The sequence below is a fragment of the Protomyctophum parallelum genome (genome assembly GCF_964188405.1).
Source record: "Protomyctophum parallelum genome assembly, chromosome: 13".
NCBI lineage: Eukaryota > Metazoa > Chordata > Actinopteri > Myctophiformes > Myctophidae > Protomyctophum > Protomyctophum parallelum.
In genome coordinates, this window is record NC_139708.1 from 49,631,962 (window position 1) to 49,655,492 (window position 23,531).

At 42.1% G+C, this 23,531-nt stretch overlaps 1 protein-coding gene across 1 annotated transcript; it reads right to left on the bottom strand.

The window, feature by feature from the left end:
* Positions 1-232: 232 nt before the first annotated feature.
* On the bottom strand, positions 233-14,521 carry csf2rb (colony stimulating factor 2 receptor subunit beta; the record flags this gene model as incomplete). The annotated part of the gene is made up of 10 exons (XM_083779203.1): positions 233-334; positions 1,711-1,777; positions 2,528-2,630; positions 4,019-4,074; positions 5,117-5,241; positions 5,341-5,471; positions 8,781-8,929; positions 10,939-11,071; positions 13,788-13,935; positions 14,507-14,521. 10 exons carry the CDS (start codon positions 14,519-14,521, stop codon positions 233-235), a joined length of 1,029 nt encoding a protein of 342 aa, XP_083635329.1.
* Positions 14,522-23,531: the final 9,010 nt, after the last annotated feature.

Genomic DNA, 23,531 nt, shown 5'->3' on the forward strand with positions numbered 1-23,531 from the left:
AAGAGTTCCATTATGGGATATGCCAAACACATGGCCAATTTGAAAACCTTTCCAAATGTGAACCATTAATGCTTTTTTAGACTCACATTTATCACATTCTGTTTTCCTTTATCAGAGACAATGCGTGGTGGTGGTCATCATCATAATGTGTAATTATTTTCCTTTCCTGTCATTCCTTTGTTTTCTAGCTTCAACTGCTAAAATACATCATAATGTTGCTGAGGTAGAACATTCAAGGAAAAATGTCGTACCCGTCAGAAGATCTCTCCGGGTTTTGGACTTCACAGATGTAGTAGGCGTTCTCACGCTGAAGGGCGCAGCTATCGGTCAGCTTCTGTGACGAATAATAATACAACACATAGGATTCACATACTGTATATATATATAATATACCAACTAGTATGATGTCAGTACATTATATCATGGTCAGTATCATATCAGTATCTGTGTCAGTCAGTGTTGTTTTTGGCAGCAAATTTCTATTTTAGTTCAGTCATAGTCTTTGGACTGAAACTTTAAGTTTTAGTCACATTTTAGTCACCTGGAAATGTCTTAGTGTTAGTCTAGTTTTAGTCGACTAAATGTCATGAGATTTTAGTCGACTAAATCTACAGGTGATTTAGTCGACTAAAATGTATTTTGGTGGGCCTTGATGCCGTCGTAATGAGTATTTTTACACTTGCTGAAAATAGCCGGTCTACAAGTTCACAACGCGTCGCAATGCGACGCGTTGTGAGCTTGTAGATCAGCTATTTTCAGCATGCAACCAAGTGTAAAATGACTTATACTGGATCTCTTGTCCACTAGTCCCTAACATTTTAGTCTAGTTTTTATTTGTCGACGAAATTGTCAGTATATTTAGTCTTAGTTTTAGTCATCATAGCTTAGTTTTCATTTAGTTTCAATTCGTTTTTGTCAGTGGAAAAAGGTAGTCGACGAAGTCTTTCGTCTTAGTTTTAGTCGACGAAAACAACACTGGTGTCAGTATCATGGTCAGTATCATATCAGTATCATGTAAGTATTATGGTCAGTATATCAGTATCTGTGTCAGTATCGTGGTCAGTATCATATCAGTATCATGTAAGTATCATGGTCAGTATCATGGTCAATGTCATGATCAGTATCATGACGGTATTATGGTCATATATCTGGGTCAGTATCATGGGACAATTATGGTCAGTGTCATGTCATGCCAGTATGTCTGTATAATTTTAATTAAAAACAACACCTATGATGGATGCTTGAATGACTGCCTCTCTCTGGCTGGTTAATGGATTCACTCACTGACTGCATGACTGACTGACTGATTATAACAACTCACTGACTGCATGACTGACTGACTGATTATAACAACTCACTGACTGCATGACTGACTGACTGATTACAACAACTCACTGACTGCATGACTGACTGACTGATTATAACAACTCACTGACTGCATGACTGACTGACTGATTATAACAACTTACTGACTGCATGACTGACTGACTGATTATAACAACTCACTGACTGCATGACTGACTGATTATAACAACTCACTGACTGCATGACTGACTGATTATAACAACTCACTGACTGCATGACTGACTGACTGATTATAACAACTCACTGACTGCATGACTGACTGACTGATTATTCAGTCTGTTTGTTTATAAAAAACTGTAAATTGGGGCAGAATGCCATTAACTTGAAACAATATGGACGTCTCACCATGATGTCAGAAATGGCTCTGCTCTTGTCTGGGGAGGGAACAGACTTCACCCACGACATCACACTCCTGTTGTATGAAGAGAGAACACACAGAAGGACGGAGAGACTCAGAGTCAGGATAAGCACCAGTTTAATATTCTTATTGTACATAATTATGGAAGCTTTAATTGAACTGTGAGAGTGTAAAGTAACAATGGAGCTAAGGGTCCACATAGTGCAATTAACACTGAAGCATCATGACCATCTGAGCAGCATGCAGCCATCAGCTGGCTGAATCTGAAACAGGATTTCTCCCACAGCAACTTTTTTATTGCCCTGTGTCATAGTATCATCTCACTCACACACACCCCACATGCGCACGCACGCACGCACGCACGCACGCACGCACGCACGCACGCACGCACGCACACACACACACACACACACACACACACACACACACACACACACACACACACACACACACACACACACACACACACACACACACACACACACACACACACACACGTATGCTAATCAAACAAATAAAATCACACCTGTGTGAACCGAGTGGAACCCTCTCTCTCTCTCTCTCTCTCTCTCTCTCTCTCTCTCTCTCTCTCTCTCTCTCTCTCTCTCATATATATATTAGCAGGCAACAGCGCCCCTACTGGTGCTCATTATATGATGCTCACACATACATAGGTGAACGCATGGGTGAACGTCACATACATAGGTGAACACGGACAAAGCTGTTCCTTGGAGTGGCTGCACCACTCAAAAAATGAAGGTTACTGAACGATGTGAGGGATAAAAAGTGATAAATAAAACTGACCTGCTGCAGTTGGAAACGATGTGGTAGAGAGTGAAGAAGACTGTGGCCACTATCACACTGACGACCACGTAGACTAGAGACATTATCCAGGACGAAGAGGAGGCTGTCAGAACACAGGATAATGATGATGATGACCGTGATGACCGTGATGAAGAAGAAAAGAGGATAATTGGCAGCAGTGACAATGTCGACATCAAAAACAACACTGGCAGACCGATGAACAACGAACGAGGACATTGTGAACAAGAAAGAGACTGAGAAGAAGAGAGAAAAAACATGACCAGATTTGACTGAGAGCCTGCCATCGCGCACATTCCAGCTTTTCACCAGAGGAGAAAAACTTTTCTTTTTTCTTTTTCAAAATGAGTTAATATAGCACAGGCAGTCTCTTCACATACTAGAGCATGTATGAAATAAGTGTCGGAGCTGAAATCGACATGTAAATAATATGAAATGAATCCTTAAACATGTAGCTATAGGTGTAATGTTAGAGACCACAGAAGTGAACCTTTTCTCCAAAACCAATATATCAATTTGAAGCTATGATTCCCTGCTTTCATCTTGGCTTATAAGGTCTTTAAATAAATACGTCCAAAATATTGTTTGTTATGATTTATCACGACAAGAGTTGGCTTTGTAAGGTCTTATAAGGTCTTGGCTTATAAGGTCTTTAAATAAATACGTCCAAAATATTGTTTGTTATGATTTATCACGACAAGAGTTGGCTTTGTACGGTCTTATAAGGTCTTGGCTTATAAGGTCTTTAAATAAATACCTTTTGAAATGTCTATGGGAAAAATGCATTGGGAACTATTTCCTGGGCCTGGCGTCGTCATGAAAGACTGCGATGCTCTATAGCCTACTGTGTGTGTGTGTGTGTGTGTGTGTGTTGTCTACTGTGACTGCTGCTGCAAATAACTTACCGTCTCATATCAGAATCTGTACTAGTCTCTGCTCTTTTAAGAGACAATTACTGCAATTTGTATTAACAAGCTTGGGCAACACGCCCTAGTCATGTTATTTGATATTTATTATTAGAATATTTTTTATTTTTTCATTATTATTTATAATCCTTAGGTTTACCAATATTATTCATATCTTAATTTCTGTTATTTAAGATCAACTGGTAGCTTCTATCCACACTTTTCCTGGGCTGTGTGTGCTCCAGTTCCTGTCGATTTGATCCAATGAAAGCCAATGAAACTGGTCAGATGACCAATGATATCCAATGAAATCAACAGGAACTGGAGCACACACAGCCCAGGAAAAGTGTGGATAGGAAGGCCACTCGATAAGCCCCTTTGGGGTTTTTTTGGCACTTCCAGCACATCATGTATGTAACTAATCTTGTTTCCTATTGAAATATTTGCTTTCTGCATTTATTTTATTTGACCATATTGTTGTTATTATTTACATATGTGCAAATAAACTAAACTAAACTAGATAAAGTTAAAACTGAAGAGACGTCCAACTTGTGAGTGTGTGTTCTACCTTCATTGGAGGTCCAGTCCACAGGCTCCGCCCAGTTTGAAGGGATTCCTCTATAGCTGGAAACAGAATAGTAACATTTAAACCAGGGGTGGTCAACTGGCGGCCCGGGGGCCACATGCGGCCCCCACCTTCACTTAATGCGGCCTGCATGTTAATATCAGAATACTGATATAGTACTGATTCCAGCTGTTACAATTCCAAACCCGGTTTAATTACTTCATGAATAGTATTAAATGACTAGTAATTCATGACTAGTATTACAATGTTATTGTCTTTTTGTGTCCAACGTAGTTATGTTAACAGTTCATAAAGTTAACATAACTATAACTAGGCCTAAATGTATTTGAAATGCAATAAAAAAGGTAACTTTTCAGGATTCCAATTAAAAAATAGCAAAAAAAAAACAGGTTTTCAATTCAAATATAGCAAAAATAGCTGATCTACATGCGACGCATTTTGAGCTTGTAGATCAGCTATTTTTGCTACGGCAGTAATATGCACTGTGGCCCTCTGGAGTGAGTGTGGAAATATATTGGCCCTCTCCATCGTCAAAGTTGCCCAGCCCTGATTTAAACTATTCTATAATTGCCTACTATATACTGTAGAATACTATTCTATATCTACACAAAAACAAGTTAAATTGGGTTACAAATTCAAACTATTTTGATTATTTACATAATGTCAACAATAAGTCATGATACTATAGTAGCCTATATGAATTCATTCAAACATTGAATGGTATTTTCGCAAATGAATTGTTTGGATGACTTCACTTCTATACAGTACTTGACCAAAGTATGCCACAAATAAGTAATAACCCATTCTGACCGGACCCATTTTGGTGTCGGCATCATGTCGTGCTTTAGCTATTGAAAAATAGCAGACCTACAAGCTCATAGCGTGCCACCGAGTGGCGCGCTACGAGCTTGTAGGTCTGCTATTTTTGAAAAAAATCGAAGAACGACTGACATTTTTAGAATCTGATCTCAGGTCAGAATGGGTTAATCAGACCAGTGTGTGTCCAGTGGAAACCTCGTATCAATCTGATCCCAGGTCAGAATGGGATAAATAAGTAATATACAAAAAGTTGATAATTACATCTGACGTGGAGCGACCCGGGTCCTGGCCGTGACCCGGTACTGCTGGGAGGGAACCAAAGCCCGGCTGAGGATGTTCAGGAACCGGGAACTCCTGTCCTCAAAGAGATGCTTGTCTGTCTCATTCTGGTTGTATATTTAAAACAACATAAACACAAATTAAATAATATAAATAAATAAATATGTCAATAAAACGTGGTGTTTTTTTGTTGTTGTGAACCTCACCAGTGTGTTCCAGTAGCAGATGTCGTAGTGCATCGTGACCTTCTCTGAGTTGTTGCCGTCGATCCATTCCACCTGCCAGTTCCCCGCCGCGTCTTGCGTCACGCTCACATTGGCGGGAGGTATGGGGCGAACTGCACACACACAGAGAGATAGATGGTAATGACCATGGTTGATTCATTGATTGATTTCAGTGTCACGCACCAAAGGACTTTCAAAACACTACCATAACCCATTCTGACCTGAGATCAGATTCATACGAGGTTTCCACATGGACACACACTGGTCTGATTAACCCATTCTGACCTGAGATCAGATTCTAGAAATGTCAGTCGATGTCTTCGATTTTTCAAAAATAGCAGACCTACAAGCTCGTATCGCGCCACTCGGTGGCGCGATATGAGCTTGTAGATCTGCTATTTTTAAATAGCTAAAGCATAACATGATGCTGACACCAAAATGGATGCCCGGTCAGAATGGGATAATATTGTTATTGTTGTAATATTGTTCTTTAAATACCAAATACCAGCAGGATTTCACTACAATAGAAGCAACTGCAGTACAGCAATGTAAACACTAGGAGGAGTCACTGGCACATATTCCACACTTTGGGGCTGCCCTCGGTCATGGTTGCTTTGTCACCAGTGGGCAGTGAGGGGGGAATCAGCCCTCAACGGCTTCTGACAGACATGTAGGGGCAGTGGGGGGGGGGGAAATCACCCCTCAACGGCTTCTGACATACATGTAGGGGCAGTGGGGGGGAAATCAGCCCTCAACGACTTCTGACATACATGTAGGGGCGAGGCTTCCCTCACTTTGAGTGAACGCAGAAGCCACGGGTGTCGATCTTTCTGACAGAAATAGCAGGACTTACCATCTGATGAATGCATTCTGATAGAAATACAGTGTGATGTAAATGTGTTTCTGACAGAAATAGCAGGACTTACCATCTGAGTAATGCATTCTGATAGCTTGTATTGGTAACTCTGACTGCACAATAGCCTCCCATTTAACCTCCTTGAATGTTATTCCATTTCATTCACTTGTTCACAATGGGACAGTAGTGTTTTCATATAGGCCTACATTTACCTTCGCCTCTGACAAATTATCTTTATATTTGGACTGCTGTACTACAGCTGACAGTAGACTAGTCTCTTCACTCTTATTTTTTTATATATATATATATAGATATATATGGCAATTTAATTTCTTTGATGCTGAAGTAGACTTAAACATGTTTGTTTAATTTCAAAGTTTTTATATTTAAAAAGAGTGTGCATAAGGTCAATAATAGCGCCACCAGGAGGCCACAACCTGACCTGCCCTGGTGGAGACCTGTCCTATTATAGCGCCCCCTGGTGGAGACCTGTGCCCCCATTTGTCACCGGCTTGCACTGATTAACCCATTTTGGGTGGGAACCTTTTGGTGTTAGCATCATGTTGTGCTTTAGCTATTGAAAAATAGCAGACCTACAAGCTCATAGCGCGCCACTGAGTGGCGCGCTACGAGCTTGTAGGTCTGCTATTTTTGAAAAATCGAAGAACGACTGACATAGAAACACAGCTTTTTCAGAAAACTGTCAGGATGTAGAAGACAATGCACTTTTCAAAGCAAATGCATTAAATGCCTATAAGATGGATTTGTGGACCGGTCTGCTTCATGGAGGCTCCGTCCATCGGCCAGCATTGTCACATGATAACTGCCTTTCTGACAGACTAATTACCATCTGATGAATGCATTTCTGATAGAAATACAGTGTGATAAATAAACCCAGAAACACTATATAACCCTAAAGGTCATTACACACTGGCGAATTAGCGACGCGATGCGAATAAGCGATCTGAAAATGCGAAATATTGCATGTTGCAGTTCGCCTGCGAATCTCTGCAAAATACGACACCAGAGCGAACAAATAAAAGCGAAAACGGTCGCACATTCGCACATTCGCACATTCGCCACTGATGTGGAAGCTTGCATGGACTTCAATTGTTCTTTTTTAAATGCGAATTATTCGCACGAATATATCGCGTCGCTAATTCGCCAGTGTGTAATGACCTTAAGCCTAACCATAATAACCCCATCGGGGTCTAAAACTTTACTTTATTGGCAAAAAATAAGTTTGTTTGCGGTTGGCACAAACACAGTGGCATTAATATTAGATTCAAACCCAGGAGGTGTGGACTGAAAAGTCAAGTGACTCAAGTCACTCGCCAGCTATACTATACCGAGCTGGCTGGCTTAACCCATTCTGACCGGGCACCCATTTTGGTGTCGGCATCATGTCGTGCTTTAGCTATTGAAAAATAGCAGATCTACAAGCTCATATCGCGCCACCGAGTGGCGCGATACGAGCTTGTAGGTCTGCTATTTTTGAAAAATCGAAGAACGACTGACATTTTTTAGAATCTGATCTCAGGTCAGAATGGGTTCATCAGACCAGTGTGTGTCCGGCGGAAACCTCGTATGAATCTGATCTCAGGTCAGAATGGGTTGATGGGTGTCACGGGGCACAACCCGTGCCCTATTTATAGCAGTATCTGAACATGTTCAGCAGGAGACTGAAAGCTGTTTTAAAGCTGTATTTATTTTTTGACACTGTGGGGAAATGTACGATTATTTGTGGGGTCGACACCCGTCTCTCCTCTGCAGTGATGCTGGCAATCCTGTTGATTGGAATGGGCCAAGCACTGTGTAGAGGAGGAGGGGTGTGTATGTTGTGTTTATATCATTCTTTTGACTTTATTATTTTGTGAACAAATTTTAGGGCCCGCAGGAGAACATTCTGGAATACATTTAACTTCAATATGTCCTGATGTAATTGTGTAAAATAACTCATGGGCCTTAGTTAGCCTTGGTTAAGTTATAATAGTTACCAATTAGCAATCAGTTGATGGTTTGCCTCACCTAGTTAAATTAAGTGGTTGGTGTTAGCATTATGCTATGCTTTAGCTATTTTTTTTAAACGACTGACATAGAAACATAGCTTTTTCAGAAAACTGTCAGGATGTATAATAGAAGACATTTTTAGAATCTGATCTCAGGTCAGAATGGGTTAACGGGTGTGGAGTTCAGGCCCTGCTTGAGGCTAGACTAGTGACAACATCCAGGGGAGAGCTAGTATACCTGCAGGGCCTTTGCCTACATAAGGTTTTTCCTTATAAACCGACACAGTAGAATCATCAGTGAGTGTATACAAATGGACCTGTAGGGTCCAGAGACCTCCTGGGGAGAGGTTCCAGAGGGTCCCCCTTTACGCCATAGAGTATTAAAAGGATAGAGACTGATCTTGAAATTAAAAAGATTGAGAATCTTGTAATCTCTTTCACTTTCACGTTTTCTCTCTTTCTGCATTTTCCATTGTCCTCTGTCCCATGCAGCACACGCACACGCACGCGCACACACGCGCACACACACACATACACACACGCACACGCACACTTACTGTGTTGGGTGGACTTGAAGCTCCTGACGTTGCGTGTCGCTCTGAGCTCCAGCAGTAGCTGTGAAGGGTCAGGGACAGTCAGCCGACAGGTGTATCTCAGCTCCGTCTCCGTTCCACTGACCGCAGGCCGCCCACAGCAGCTCTCAGGCCTGGAGAGAATATATTATAGGACAGTGTGTGTGTGTGTGTGTGTGTGTGTGTGTGTGTGTGTGTGTGTGTGTGTGTGTGTGTGTGTGCGCGCGCTACATGGTTAGATGTATAGATTGATGGATTGATTAGTCAGTGTGAAGAATCAAATCATATGTTTTAGCTGGACAATATTATGTCCCTATGTTTGGAGTAGCCTACCAACAGGGGGCGCTGTTGCACCACTCACTTCAGACTGGTCTGATCTTTGTATTTGTCTTGCTTTCGGTGCATTATACCAGCGGTTCCCAACGTGGGGTCCGCGGACCCCTAGGGGTACGCGACGCATAGCCAGGGGGTACCCAAGCCCCCCCCCTTTTTTTTTTTTTTTTTTTGAGGGGGCTAGTGAATCATGGTGTGTGTGTGATATGAAATGTCCAGTACCTCCCCAGTGCCTCCCCAAGTGCCACCCCAGTGTCTTCCCTGCAGTGTCTGCCCAGTGCCTCCCCAGTGTCTGCCCAGTGGCTCCCCAATGTCTCCCCAGTGGCTGCAGTTTCTCCCCAGTGCCTCCCCAGTGCCTTCCCAGTGCCTCCTGCAGTGTCCCCTCAGTGCCTCCCCAGTGCCTCCCCAGTGTCCCCCTGAGTGCCTCCCCAGTGTCCCCCCAGTGCCTCCCCAGTGTCCCCCTGAGTGTCTCCCCAGTGTCTCCCCAGTGTCTCCCCAGTGCCTCCCCAGTGCCTCCCCAGTGCCTCCCCAGTGTCCCCCTGAGTGCCTCCCCAGTGTCTCCCCAGTGCCTCCCCAGTGCCTCCCCAGTGTCCCCCTGAGTGCCTCCCCAGTGTCCCCCTGAGTGCCTCCCCAGTGTCCCCCCAGTGCCTCCCCAGTGTCCCCCTGAGTGCCTCCCCAGTGTCTCCCCAGTGTCTCCCCAGTGCCTCCCCAGTGCCTCCCCAGTGTCTCCCCAGTGTCTCCCCAGTGTCCCCTCAGTGCCTACCCAGTGTCCCCCTGAGTGCCTCCCCATGCTCCCCAGTGTCCCCCTGAGTGCCTCCCCATGCTCCCCAGTGTCTCCCCAGTGTCTCCCCAGTGCCTCCCCAGTGTCTCCCCAGTGCCTTCCCAGTGCCTCCCCAGTGTCCCCCTGAGTGCCTCCCCAGTGACCAGCCGAGTGCCTCCCCAGTGCCTACCCAGTGTCCCCCTGAGTGCCTCCCCATGCTCCCCAGTGTCTCCCCAGTGTCTCCCCAGTGCCTCCCCAGTGCCTTCCCAGTGCCTCCCCAGTGTCCCCTCAGTGCCTTCCCAGTGCCTCCCCAGTGTCCCCTCAGTGCCTTCCCAGTGCCTCCCCAGTGTCCACTCAGTGCCTCCCCAGTGTCCCCCTGAGTGCCTCCCCAGTGTCCCCCCCGAGTGCCTCCCCAGTGCCTCATTGAGTGCCTCCCGAGTGTCTCCCCAGTGTCTCCCCAGTGCCTCCCCAGTGCCTGCCCAGTGTCCCCCCAGTGTCTCCAATAGCAATACAAGAGCAATAATACAAATCAATCTTAATTTATTAATCTTATTCATTAATTATTTAATCAAATTAATTAATTAATCAAAATGTTCGACGCAAGAAGGCCCCCCTGCGCCCAGCACCATGCCAAAGCTTTTTCCTGCAGGAAACACTGCTTGTGGTTGTAAATATATATCTGTGTTGCGAGGATGAGGGGGTACCTGGAAAAATATCTACCGCAAAAGGGGTACCTGGTCCAAAAAAGGTTGGGAACCCCTGCTGTAGACTATATATCAACTACCATGATATTAGAACTAACAGCCTCAGGATGGGAAGTATTGACACACCACATGCTCTGTCATATTATGTATTCCTCACACAGATTTGTATACGCACACATGCATGCACATGTAGTTTTCACACTCACGCACGCACGCACGCACACACACATGCATGCACAGTTTTCACACTCACGCACGCACACATGCATGCACAGTTTTCACACTCAGACACGCACACGCGCGCGCGCACACAGTATAACAAAGTGTAACGCGGTGTAATGCTCACTGTGCCGTCTGATGGTGTCGGCAGTCCAGCTGGTAGGTAATGAAGGGAGCCAGATTTCTTTTCACCTTCCAGCTACATGTCACCTCCTTCTCTCCGTCCAGCACACACTGCAGCCGGGGTGTCTGGCCAGGGGCTGGTGGAGAGAGGGAGAGGGAGAGGGAGAGAGGGGGAGAGGGAGAGAGGGAGAGAGGGAGAGAGGGAGAGGGAGAGAGGGAGAGGGAGAGGGAGATAATGAAAGATGGGAGAGAGGGGGAGCTAAAAGAAGCTAAAAACAACAGCAGCTAAAATGGCAAGTTAAGCCTGCAGCATATTCCAACTTCCAAGTATAACCTATAACACAAACTTTGTTTGGCGTTGCCAAGCCCTGCTGACATGCCCACACAAAAAAGAACCTTTTACGGAATACAAATTTATAAAAAATAAAATAAAATACAAGCATAAATAACTACATAAACATGAAGGTTGAACTAATTTTCTAGCACAAAGTATAATATACTTTATTATATACTTTATCATGCGGAAGTAGATGCCAAAAAAAAGTGTCCGTAGAGAATGAGTATAGCCTCGGCCGGGAGGCTAAAGCAGTGGTTCCCAAAAGTGGGTCCGGGGACCCCCAGGGGTCCTTGAGGCAGTTCCAGGGGGTCCCCAGCTATAAAGGATGGTTATAGGAACCAAATGGACCCTTATGGGTCTGTATACCTCTGAGAGTGTATAACGGGTCCATTTGGTTCCATTTGTACACTCAGAGTTAAATGAACATTGATTTGACAATATAACCTGGGGTATACCAGAGATAGAAATGTCATTAAAGGTGGTTCCGTATAGCGTAATGCATGTCAAACCGCGGGGGTCCTTCAAATTAAATGGGTTGAGAATCACCGCTAGGGGCCGTAAAAAATCTTCTTTTTCAAATGGGGGGTCCGCGGGCAAATTAGTATCAATTTGCGGGTCCTTGACATGAAATAGTTTTGGGAACCTTGCACTGGGATGAAGAGCCATGGCCCAATCATTGGCCAGTATAGTATAACACAGCCACTTAACCCATTCTGACCTGAGATCAGATTCATACGAGGTTTCCGCCGGACACACACTGGTCTGATGAACCCATTCTGACCTGAGATCAGATTCTAAAAATGTCAGTCGTTTTTTTTTTTCTGTTCTTTTTTCACCTAAACGTCATCAGTGATGTCCATTGCAATGCACTTTCAATGCCATTGGTCATGATATTGGCATATAAATACCCCCCACAGAGGCTGAAATTCACACACATTAAAAAATGTCTGGACTCCGTGCAATTTTGAAAAAAAATTTAACCTTTACCCTAATAAAAGTAGGTACAATAATTGTAATATATGTTTTTTGTGTGATCATTAGAATGTCTAGAACATGTTTTATTCATTATTGTGAAAGATATCCCCAAAATGTAGGTGAGACACTACAGGTGAAATCATGATTTTTTTTTTTTTTTTTTTTTGCTATTTTGCTTCCTAAACATGTTTTCTTTCAAACTAAAGCAAAATACACATTAAAAATACAGATTTAGATGTTTATTTTGATAGTTTATTTTAGCCAATGACAGCTCGTTTTTCTGGGTGAAAATCCACCATCTCTATTTTCATGATTGATTGTTGGTACAAAGGAAGTGACCATATTTGGATCAGACCACAGTCAGCTCGAGGTCCAGACCTTTCCAATGATATATGCCATTATATGTTGTTGCCAAGGTTTGGATGAGATATTTGTCTCCAAATAGTGGCTTCAAATAAAACGTTTTGGAATTTTACAATACAAATCTTTAAAGGCCGTTTTCTCAAAATAAGTTTTCCTCATACCTGGGACAAAGAATCTCCACTTCAGTTGAACTCACTTACACCAAACGTTCCAGTCTCATTCATAACTATATTCCGCAGACATTTACACATGGATTTGTTGATATATCATTCACAGCCTGATTTACATCACATTTTATACCTAAAAACATGCCGAAAATGGGTTTTTTATGCCTGTTGACACTATTTTCTGATTTGTGGAGTGATAATTAGAGATATCAAAAATCCCATGTGTAATTTTCTTTGTCTCTAATGTGTCAACAAAATGAAATAATAATTTTGAACCTGGCTTTATCCGATCTTCAGATTTATCGTCCCGAAATGTATGCAAATTAGCGCATATAATGCCTAATTTGCATATTTAAACATATAATTTCAGAAAACTTGTAATACAAAAAATCTTATTTTTTATATAAGTAATCAACTGGAGAAGTTTCATTGTGATAGCTATTATTTAACTTTTTTTCCCTATTCACCTGGGGTGTCTCGCCTTAATTTATTATATTATTATATAATTATTATATAATTATTATAAATTTTTCATCAAACTTTTTTTTTTTTTTTTTTTTTTACATATTTTTTAGTCTTAGTCCTGGTAGTACAAAGTAGTAGTAAGGTTGAAATCTACTTTTTGCAAGCGACGTCACGTTACACCCACCTTCTTTGGTCTCCCATGTCCCCTAATAGCCCTAATAGCCCTATAAAGCGACGTTACACCCACCTTCTTTGGTCTCCCATGTCCCCTAATAGCCCTATAAAGCGACGTTACACCCACCTTCTTTGGTCTCCCATGTCCCCTAATAGCCCTAATAGCCCTATAAAGCGACGTTACACCCACCTTCTTTGGTCTCCCATGTCCCCTAATAGCCCTAATAGCCCTATAAAGCGACGTTACACCCACCTTCTTTGGTCTCCCATGTCCCCTAATAGCCCTAATAGCCCTATAAAGCGACGTTACACCCACCTTCTTTGGTCTCCCATGTCCCCTAATAGCCCTATAAAGCGACGTTACACACCCACCTTCTTTGGTCTCCCATGTCCCAACACGGCTCCACTCACTCCACCAGCCCACCGCTCCCCGGGCCCTCACCCTGGCTTCATACCGACACCCTGGCAGCAGCCACTCTGACTCAAGCTTCAGCTGGGTGCTCGCTAAATCATTTCTAGTCTAAAAAGGGAAGAAAGGGAGACATTTCTGTTACGGGGGGATGCAACCACATTGTATATGATTCACTGCTGGCAGTGTCCTTGGATCATGAACCATTATAGTCTGCAGGTGACTGGGTTTTTAACCCATTCTGACCTGAGATCAGATTCATACGAGGTTTCCACTGGACACACACTGGTCTGATTATAACCCATTCTGACCTGAGATCAGATTCATACGACGAGGTTTCCACTGGACACACCACTGGTCTGATTAACCCATTCTGACCTGAGATCAGATTCTATAAAAATGTCAGTCGTTCTTCGTTTTTTTTCAAAAATAGCAGACCTACAAGCTCGTAGCGCGCCACTCGGTGGCGCGCTATGAGCTTGTAGATCTGCTATTTTTCAATGGCTAAAGCATGACATGATGCGGACACCAAAATGGGTTCCCGTTCAGAATGGGTTTAAACACGAACAGACAAATAATCACTGAGTCTGAGTGACTCAACATAACCATTATATGAGTCAGGTATAAATATGATGTAAAAGATACAATCCTTGTGTGTTCAGTGAGGAGTCGTGTTGTGTACCGTATTGTACAGCATGATACAAACGCTATATATATGACTGAAATTGCAGATGTTTGTGTTTTCACTTCACTTCACTGGGATCCATCCTATAACAGCTTGAGGCTGACCATGTCTGACCGTATAGAGCCAACCTTTCCTTGAATTAATTTCAGTGTCGGGTCAGGACATGCACTGTTGATTATTCATTTAAAAATCACACCTGTGTGAACTGAGTGGTGCAACCCCCCCCTCCCTCCTCTCTCTCTCTCTCTCTCTCTCTCTCTCTCTCTCTCTCTCTCTCTCATTAGCAGGCAACAGTGCAGCACTAATACTCTCTCTCTCTCTCTCTCTCTCTCTCTCTGTTGGCACAACAGCACCCCTACTGGTAGTCAGTCATACTGGTGCTCATGCTCATGAACACAGAGGTGAACAACACATACAAACGGACATTGCTGGTTGTAGGAGTGGTTGCACCACTCAAAAATGGGTCGTACTGGTCACGAGGTTTACAGCAAATAGTCAAAAATTAATGTAGACCTATACTCTACGTTTATGTTTAGCTATAGCCTATACTTACGACCCAGGTGTCATTTCCCTCGGGTCTGTAGCCCAGCTGGTAGACCAGGTCAGGGGTCAGGGAGGAGTGGGCGGGGTAAGGACTGGACCACTGGAGCAGCTCGCCTTCATGTCTGTACGCTATGCTCACGGGTGGACGCACTCTCACTGTAACGCACGCACGCGCACACACACACACACACACACACACACACACACACACACACACACACGCACACGCACACACACTGTGTAAATTAACCCATTATGACCTGAGATCAGATTCTATAAGTCTTCTACATCCTGACAGTTTTCTGAAAAAGCTATGTTTCTATGTCAGTCGTTCTTCGACTTTTCAAAAATAGCAGACCTACAAGCTCGTAGCGCGCCACTCGGTGGCGCGCTATGAGCTTGTAGATCTGCTATTTTTCAATAGCTAAAGCATAACATAATGCTAACACCAAAAAGGCGTTCCCGCACAAAATGGGTTTTAATTGCAACGATGATGATTATAATGACTAAAATGTCTGTGTCTTATATGATTACATTATAATAATATTTAGGAAACGTACTGTATTGAGACGGTTTCAGAGGCGCGGGCGGCGGGGTGGTGGAACACGACGACGACGAAGACGTCAGATCTGTGGTCTTGAAGGCGAAGATCTCCGGCGGCTTTGCGACTGCAAACGCCTTGGTGCGATACTCGCAGCTGGTCGTCCCGTTGGTCTGGTTGCCCGGGAGGTTATACCGAACACACCGCGACCATCTACAAACAGCATGACCCACAACATGTAATACACCGTGACCATCTACAAGAAGAATGACCCACAACATGTGATACACCGTGACCATCTACAAGAAGCATGACCCACAATATGTAATACACCGTGACCATCTACAAACAGCATGACCCACAACATGTAATACACCGCGACCATCTACAAACAGCATGACCCACAACATGTAATACACCGTGACCATCTACAAACAGCATGACCCACAACATGTAATACACCGCGACCATCTACAAACAGCATGACCCACAACATGTAATACACCGTGACCATCTACAAACAGCATGACCCACAACATGTAATACACCGCGACCATCTACAAACAGCATGACCCACAACATGTAATACACCGTGACCATCTACAAACAGCATGACCCACAACATGTAATACACCGTGACCATCTACAAACAGCATGACCCACAACATGTAATACACCGTGACCATCTACAGACAGCATGACCCACAACATGTAATACACCGCGACCATCTACAGACAGCATGACCCACAACATGTAATACACCGCGAACATCTACAAACAGCATGACCCACAACATGTAATACACCGTGACCATCTACAAGAAGCATGACCCAAAACATGTAATACACCGCGAACATCTACAAAACAGCATGACCCAAAACATGTAATACACCGCGACCATCTACAGACAGCATGACCCACAACATGTAATACACCGCGACCATCTACAAGAAGCATGACCCACAACATGTAATACACCGTGACCATCTACAAACAGCATGACCCAAAACATGTAATACACCGTGACCATCTACAAACAGCATGACCCACAACATGTAATACACCGTGACCATCTACAAGAAGAATGACCCACAACATGTGATACACCGTGACCATCTACAAACAGCATGACCCACAACATGTAATACACCGCGAACATCTACAAACAGCATGACCCACAACATGTAATACACCGTGACCATCTACAAACAGCATGACCCACAACATGTAATACACCGCGAACATCTACAAACAGCATGACCCAAAACATGTAATACACCGTGACCATCTACAAACAGCATGACCCAAAACATGTAATACACCGCGACCATCTATACAAACGGCATGACCCAAAACATGTAATACACCGCGACCATCTACAAACAACATGACCCAAAACATGTAATACACCGTGACCATCTACAAACAGCATGACCCAAAACATGTAATACACCGTGACCATCTACAGACAGCATGACCCAAAACATGTAATACACCGTGACCATCTACAGACAGCATGACCCAAAACATGTAATACACCGCGACCATCTACAGACAGCATGACCCACAACATGTAATACACCGTGACCATCTACAGACAGCATGACCCAAAACATGTAATACACCGTGACCATCTACAAACAGCATGACCCAAAACATTACCACATTTTTATGGTACTTTATCCAAAACATGACCCAAAACATTACCACATTTTTATGGTACTTTATCCAAAACATGACCCAAAACATTACCACATTTGTATGGTACTTTATCCAAAACATGACCCAAAACATGACCCAAAACATTACCACATTTTTATGGTACTTTATCCAAAACATGACCCAAAACATGACCCAAAACATTACCACATTTGATGGTACTTTATCCAAAACATGACCCAAAACATTACCACATTTTTATGGTACTTTATCCAAAACATGAACCAAAACATGACCCAAAACATTACCACATTTGATGGTACTTTATGACCCAAAACATGACCCAAAACATTACCACATTTGATGGTACTTTATGACCCAAAACATTACCACATTTGATGGTACTTTATGACCCAAAACATGACCCAAAACATTACCACATTTGATGGTACTTTATGACCCAAAACATTACCACATTTGATGCTACTTTATCCTAAACATGACCCAAAACATTACCACATTTGATGCTACTTTATCCTAAACATGAACCAAAACATTACCACATTTGATGCTACTTTATCCAAAACATGACCCAAAACATTACCACATTTGTATGGTACTTTATCCAAAACATGACCCAAAACATTACCACATTCTTATGGTACTTTATCCAAAACATGACCCAAAACATTACCACATTCTTATGGTACTTTATCCAAAACATGACCCAAAACATTACCACATTCTTATGGTACTTTATCCAAAACATGACCCAAAACATTACCACATTTGATGGTACTTTATCCAAAACATGACCCAAAACATTACCCAAAACATTACCACATTTGTATGGTACTTTATCCAAAACATGACCCAAAACATTACCACATTCTTATGGTACTTTATCCAAAACATGACCCAAAACATTACCACATTTGATGGTACTTTATCCAAAACATGACCCAAAACATTACCCAAAACATTACCACATTTGTATGGTACTTTATCCAAAACATGACCCAAAACATTACCACATTCTTATGGTACTTTATCCAAAACATGACCCAAAACATTACCACATTTGATGGTACTTTATCCAAAACATGACCCAAAACATTACCACATTCTTATGGTACTTTATCCAAAACATGACCCAAAACATTACCACATTTGATGGTACTTTATCCAAAACATGACCCAAAACATGACCCAAAACATTACCACATTTGATGGTACTTTATCCAAAACATGACCCAAAACATGACCCAAAACATTACCACATTTGATGGTACTTTATCCAAAACATGACCCAAAACATGACCCAAAACATTACCACATTTGATGGTACTTTATCCTAAACATGACCCAAAACATGACCCAAAACATTACCACATTTGATGGTACTTTATCCTAAACATGACCCAAAACATTACCACATTTGATGGTACTTTATCCTAAACATGACCCAAAACATTACCACATTTGATGGTACTTTATCCAAAACATGACCCAAAACATTACCACAACATTACACTTGGTTGCATGCTGAAAATCAACCATTACGGACGGCATCAAGGCCTGCAAAAAAATGCATTTTTGCATTATACACGAACAGACACCTTAAGGCAAAAGGGCAGGGTTTTCAAGCAGGCCGGTGGGCCGACGGGCAGTATACAGGTCTAGTCTTATTCAACAACAAGGAAATATTCTTTTGGGTCCGAGAGGCTAAATGTCATCAAATGCTGGTCCGTGGCTTAAAATGCAGAATAAGCTATTATAGCTCGCTATGCCCCTGACACGCTTATATTCATATACTTCAGGATTGTTCGTGGTATAGAATTATAGTAAGACCCTCTTTCTCTCTTATCTTGCTTCTGAACAAGGCGGTCGCTCTGTCAATACCCCCCCCCCCCCCCCCCATATCCTTCTTTCTTCCTCTTTTCTTTTTTTTTCTGATGCAACAAAAGCTGAGGGCAGCGCCGAACTATGGCTGCAGCTGTGTAGCTCTAATTGTTCTCTCTATCCCCTGTGACTGCACGAACAAGAATTTCACCCATGCTACTTGTAATGTGATGTGACAATAAAGTTTGATTTGATTTGATCTTTACATACTATTTATAGCCTGTTTAAGTATATAGTTTAAAGTTTAACTATAGTGGGACACTGTGTTGTTCATGATTTGAGGCAGTTTGTTCAAATAGGCCCAACCGTGCAAACTTTGTAAGGCAGTATAGCCAAAGGGGATTGAATATGGGGAAACTGACAGGTCCGAGGGCATTCATTAAGAAAAATCGATGCATCGATTTCATTAACACAAGTCGAATCAAATTAGGAGAAGTCAAAAGTCTGGGAGAAAATTAAATAAAATAAAAAGGAAAAAAATGAACATTTTCAGTTGTTTTCCCCATATCATATACTGTATAGTATTGGTTATTGTCACGGACAGAAGTCATTCTTCCCCTTTGCATATACCGCACCGGAGCGCACTCGCCTGATCTGTAAAGCACTTTGAGCTGCATTTCATGTCATGAAAGGTGCTATACAAATAAAGTTTTATTATTATTATTATTATCAGTTTGCATTTTACACAACTCCCGCATTAATTTCTACTTGCAAAAAATAGATATCAACCTTACTACTACTTTGTACTACTAGGACTAAGACTAAAAAATGTTAAAAAAATATAGTTTGATGAAAAATTTATAATAATTATATAATAATATAATAAATTAATAATTTACATTTTGGGGATATCTTTCACAATAATGAATAAAACATGTTCTAGACATTCTAATGATCACAAAAAAACATATATTACAATTATTTTACCTATACTTTTATTAGGGTAAAGGTCAAAAGTCTGTTGTTCAAAATGTTCAAAATTGCACTCAGTCCAGACATTTTTTTTTGTGTGAATTTCATAATAATAATAATAATAATTAATTTTATTTATATTGCACTTTTCATTTACAAGGAATCCCAGAGTGCTACATGGTTAAAAACATAATCTATCATAGAAGGTTAAAAAACAGGTTTAACAAAAATATATATATAAATAAATTAAATAAAAAGCGACAGTTCAACACAACACCTTAATTAAGAACCTAACTTGTAAATATTCTGTTTTTGCATTGCACTATTATGATACTTACGGTACTGTCACTCTATTGGTGTGTTCTATGGTACTTCCCACTACCCAGCAGGCTTTGCACTATGCGCGGGCTTTTAGCAGACAGTCTATTATGTGAATCAATGGCAGTGGCCATGGGATGTTATTTCTGAAGCTGTGTGTGGCTCTCAGCGGTGTCCCACTAATTCAATGGCTGAAGTTGAAGCGCGCAAACTTTATCCCGTATTTGTTGTTGTTTGTATTGTGTTCGTATATATGGCTGCCTGCCCGGGCCACTGTGCAAGCGCTGCTCTCCTGTTGTGTTCTCTTTTCTGGTCTCTGTATAGTGTGCATGTGTGCCTGCACTGTTTAGTGTTTATACTGTAATTACATTTTAATGTTTTGAAAGCGCTTTGCCATAGATACATACACTAGTGTGTAGCTTAGCTATACTGTATGTCTTTTCTAATGGGATTCTGTGCCATATTGGAGAGGGCCACTGTTGTGTGCAGTGCTCCGTTTGACATGCTCCGTATTTGAGTGTGCGTATGCTCCCCCCCCATTCTGACCGGGCATCCATTTTGGTGTCAGCATCATGTTATGCTTTAGCTATTGAAAAATAGCAGATCTATAAGCTCATATCGCGCTACCGAGTGGCGCGATACGAGCTTGTAGGTCTGCTATTTTTGAAAAATCGAAGAGCGACTGACATTTCTAGAATCTGATCTCAGGTCAGAATGGGTTAATCAGACCAGTGTGTGTCTGGTGGAAACCTCGTATGAATCTGATCTCAGGTCAGAATGGGTTAACAAGAGCTTCCGGTAGCCAAACCGGAAGTGGGTTGTGTGGGTCTATGATGGACCTATACCCCGGTGGTCATGGTAGTGGTGCCCAGGTTAGGATGGTGGTCCCTGGGTCCAAAACACCTGCTCTATAATGAATAGAACTCTATTCTATTGAGCTGTTATTTTCCCTTCTGCCTTATTCTTTCTCATTCTCATTCTTATTAGTTCCTTGTAGGGTCGGGACTAATTGCGATTAATTTAGATTAATTAACTACAGAAAAATGTATCGCGATTAACTACAGATAAATTAATCGCACCTTTTGAAAACTGGAAATAATAAAAAGTCACCCCATTTTGTGTTGCCTAGAACTGGAGGTCTGACAAAAAACAGTAACAATATGAAGTAAGTACAGCTTTGTGATGTCACTGAGATGTACTTGTTACTGTTACTAATTTTCTTTCAGACCTCCAGTTCTAGGCAACACAGAATGGGGTGACTTTTTATTATTATTTCCACAACAGGTATATTAATGACAGTGAAATGTTGAAAATGAGTGGTATCCTGTAGTCACTATTCATTGATTCACTGGGATACCAAAAAACATTTAAAAAAAAGGTTTCTCGCTGTTCTCGGGTTGAATATTGATATGCGATTAAAATGCGATTAATCTAGATTAATTAATCGCAAAGCCTCTGATTAATTATATTATTTTTTTTAATCGAGTCCCAGCTCTAGTTCCTTGTCTTTCTTTCTTTCTCTCTCTCTTTACTTACTCTCTCTCTTTGTCGTCCCAGTTCCACAGCTCCAGACGTTCCTCCGCTTGCTCCTCGCTCCACTGGCATTGTATGGACGACTGGTAGTCATTGTAGCACTTTAAGGACGTCAGTGCTAGCGACACTGGGGAGGGAAGTGGAGAAAGCCAATGGTCATCTTAAAATAATGTAGTCGTAACACCATAAAAGACCCAGTGTTAAAGGGACACAGTGTTAAAGGGACACTAAATATATGTTAATGACGTTTAGAAGCTTTAGATCACTTTCCTGGGGGTATTTATGTGTGTAATATGTGGTTTTAGTTATTTTAGATTGTAGCAGTGAGCCTGTTGTCTCTGATGTCATGGACACTGGTCTCACTACCTTCCTGGACTACAATTCCCATAATTCTTTGGTGCACTGCTCCTCCTTGTGGATAGGGGGAGAGCTGTCTTACTGAGACAACATGTAGTCCAGGAAGGAAGTGAGCCCAGTGTCCATGACATCAGAGACAACAGGCTCACTGCTACAATCTAAAATATCTAAAACCACATATTACACACATAAAGATCTCCAGGAAAGTGTTCTAAAGCTTCTAAACGTCATTAACATACATTTTTTTGCAAAAAGGGTGAAGTGTCCCTTTAATGCAACTCAGGCATTGTACAAATGAAGCTGTCCAATCTATAACTCTCATGTCCTACCAGGGATTCAAACACTGGTCCACTCACGTACAGTACGTACGTGAGTAAAGGTATCAATAGATGACCAGGGAGACCCGAGTGGAATAGTAAGAGTGGAACAAACGCTTTGATCTCGCCGCAAAGCGGGTGCCTATATAGGCTATCGTTCCAAACATTGTAACTATCCCATTGAGATAGAATGAGCACTTCCGCATTCCATTGTTGCAATGGGAGTCAACGCTATAGTGTCGCCCACTCTCATACTATTCCACTCGGATGCAATTTTCTTTTCACGAACAATTTTATGGATTGCAGCTTTTAAATGAACAGGGTGAATTCGCAGCGCTCTATCTTTTGACATCTGTAGGATATATTATATTGGAACTATCTTTACATTTTTTGATATGATGTTCAGATGTAAGACCATTACCACTCTGCTGGATCATAACCACTGGCGTACGGGAGGGTACGCAAACGACACAATGCGCTGGGGCCCCCAGGAAAGTGGGGGGGGGGGGGCTCACTCGCCCAAAGCCATAGCCAAAACCTAACTAGGAACTATCTCTGCAACAGAACTTTGTTGGCCAAAGTGGAGAGTGACATCATCACTCTCCACCATGTGCTTCAATGTTTACATCTGTTCTGTTGCCCCCCCAGTCAGTCGGGAGCATGGATTTGCGGAATGGGGTATTTTCCAAATCACCAAATATTTCTCATCAAAATATATTGCAGTATTGATTGATTGATTGCTTGAAATATGTATTAACAGTTTGCAGAATTACAGTACAAAGCACAAACTCAATACCAAGACTGTTAAAGGTATATTCAGTGATTTCACTCAAAAAACCTTAGGTTTCGTTTTTGGCTGTGGGACCCAGCCTTTCGTCCAATCAGGATAGAGAGTCAAAAACGAAACCTAAGGTTTTTTGACCCCCAGGGGTTAACTGG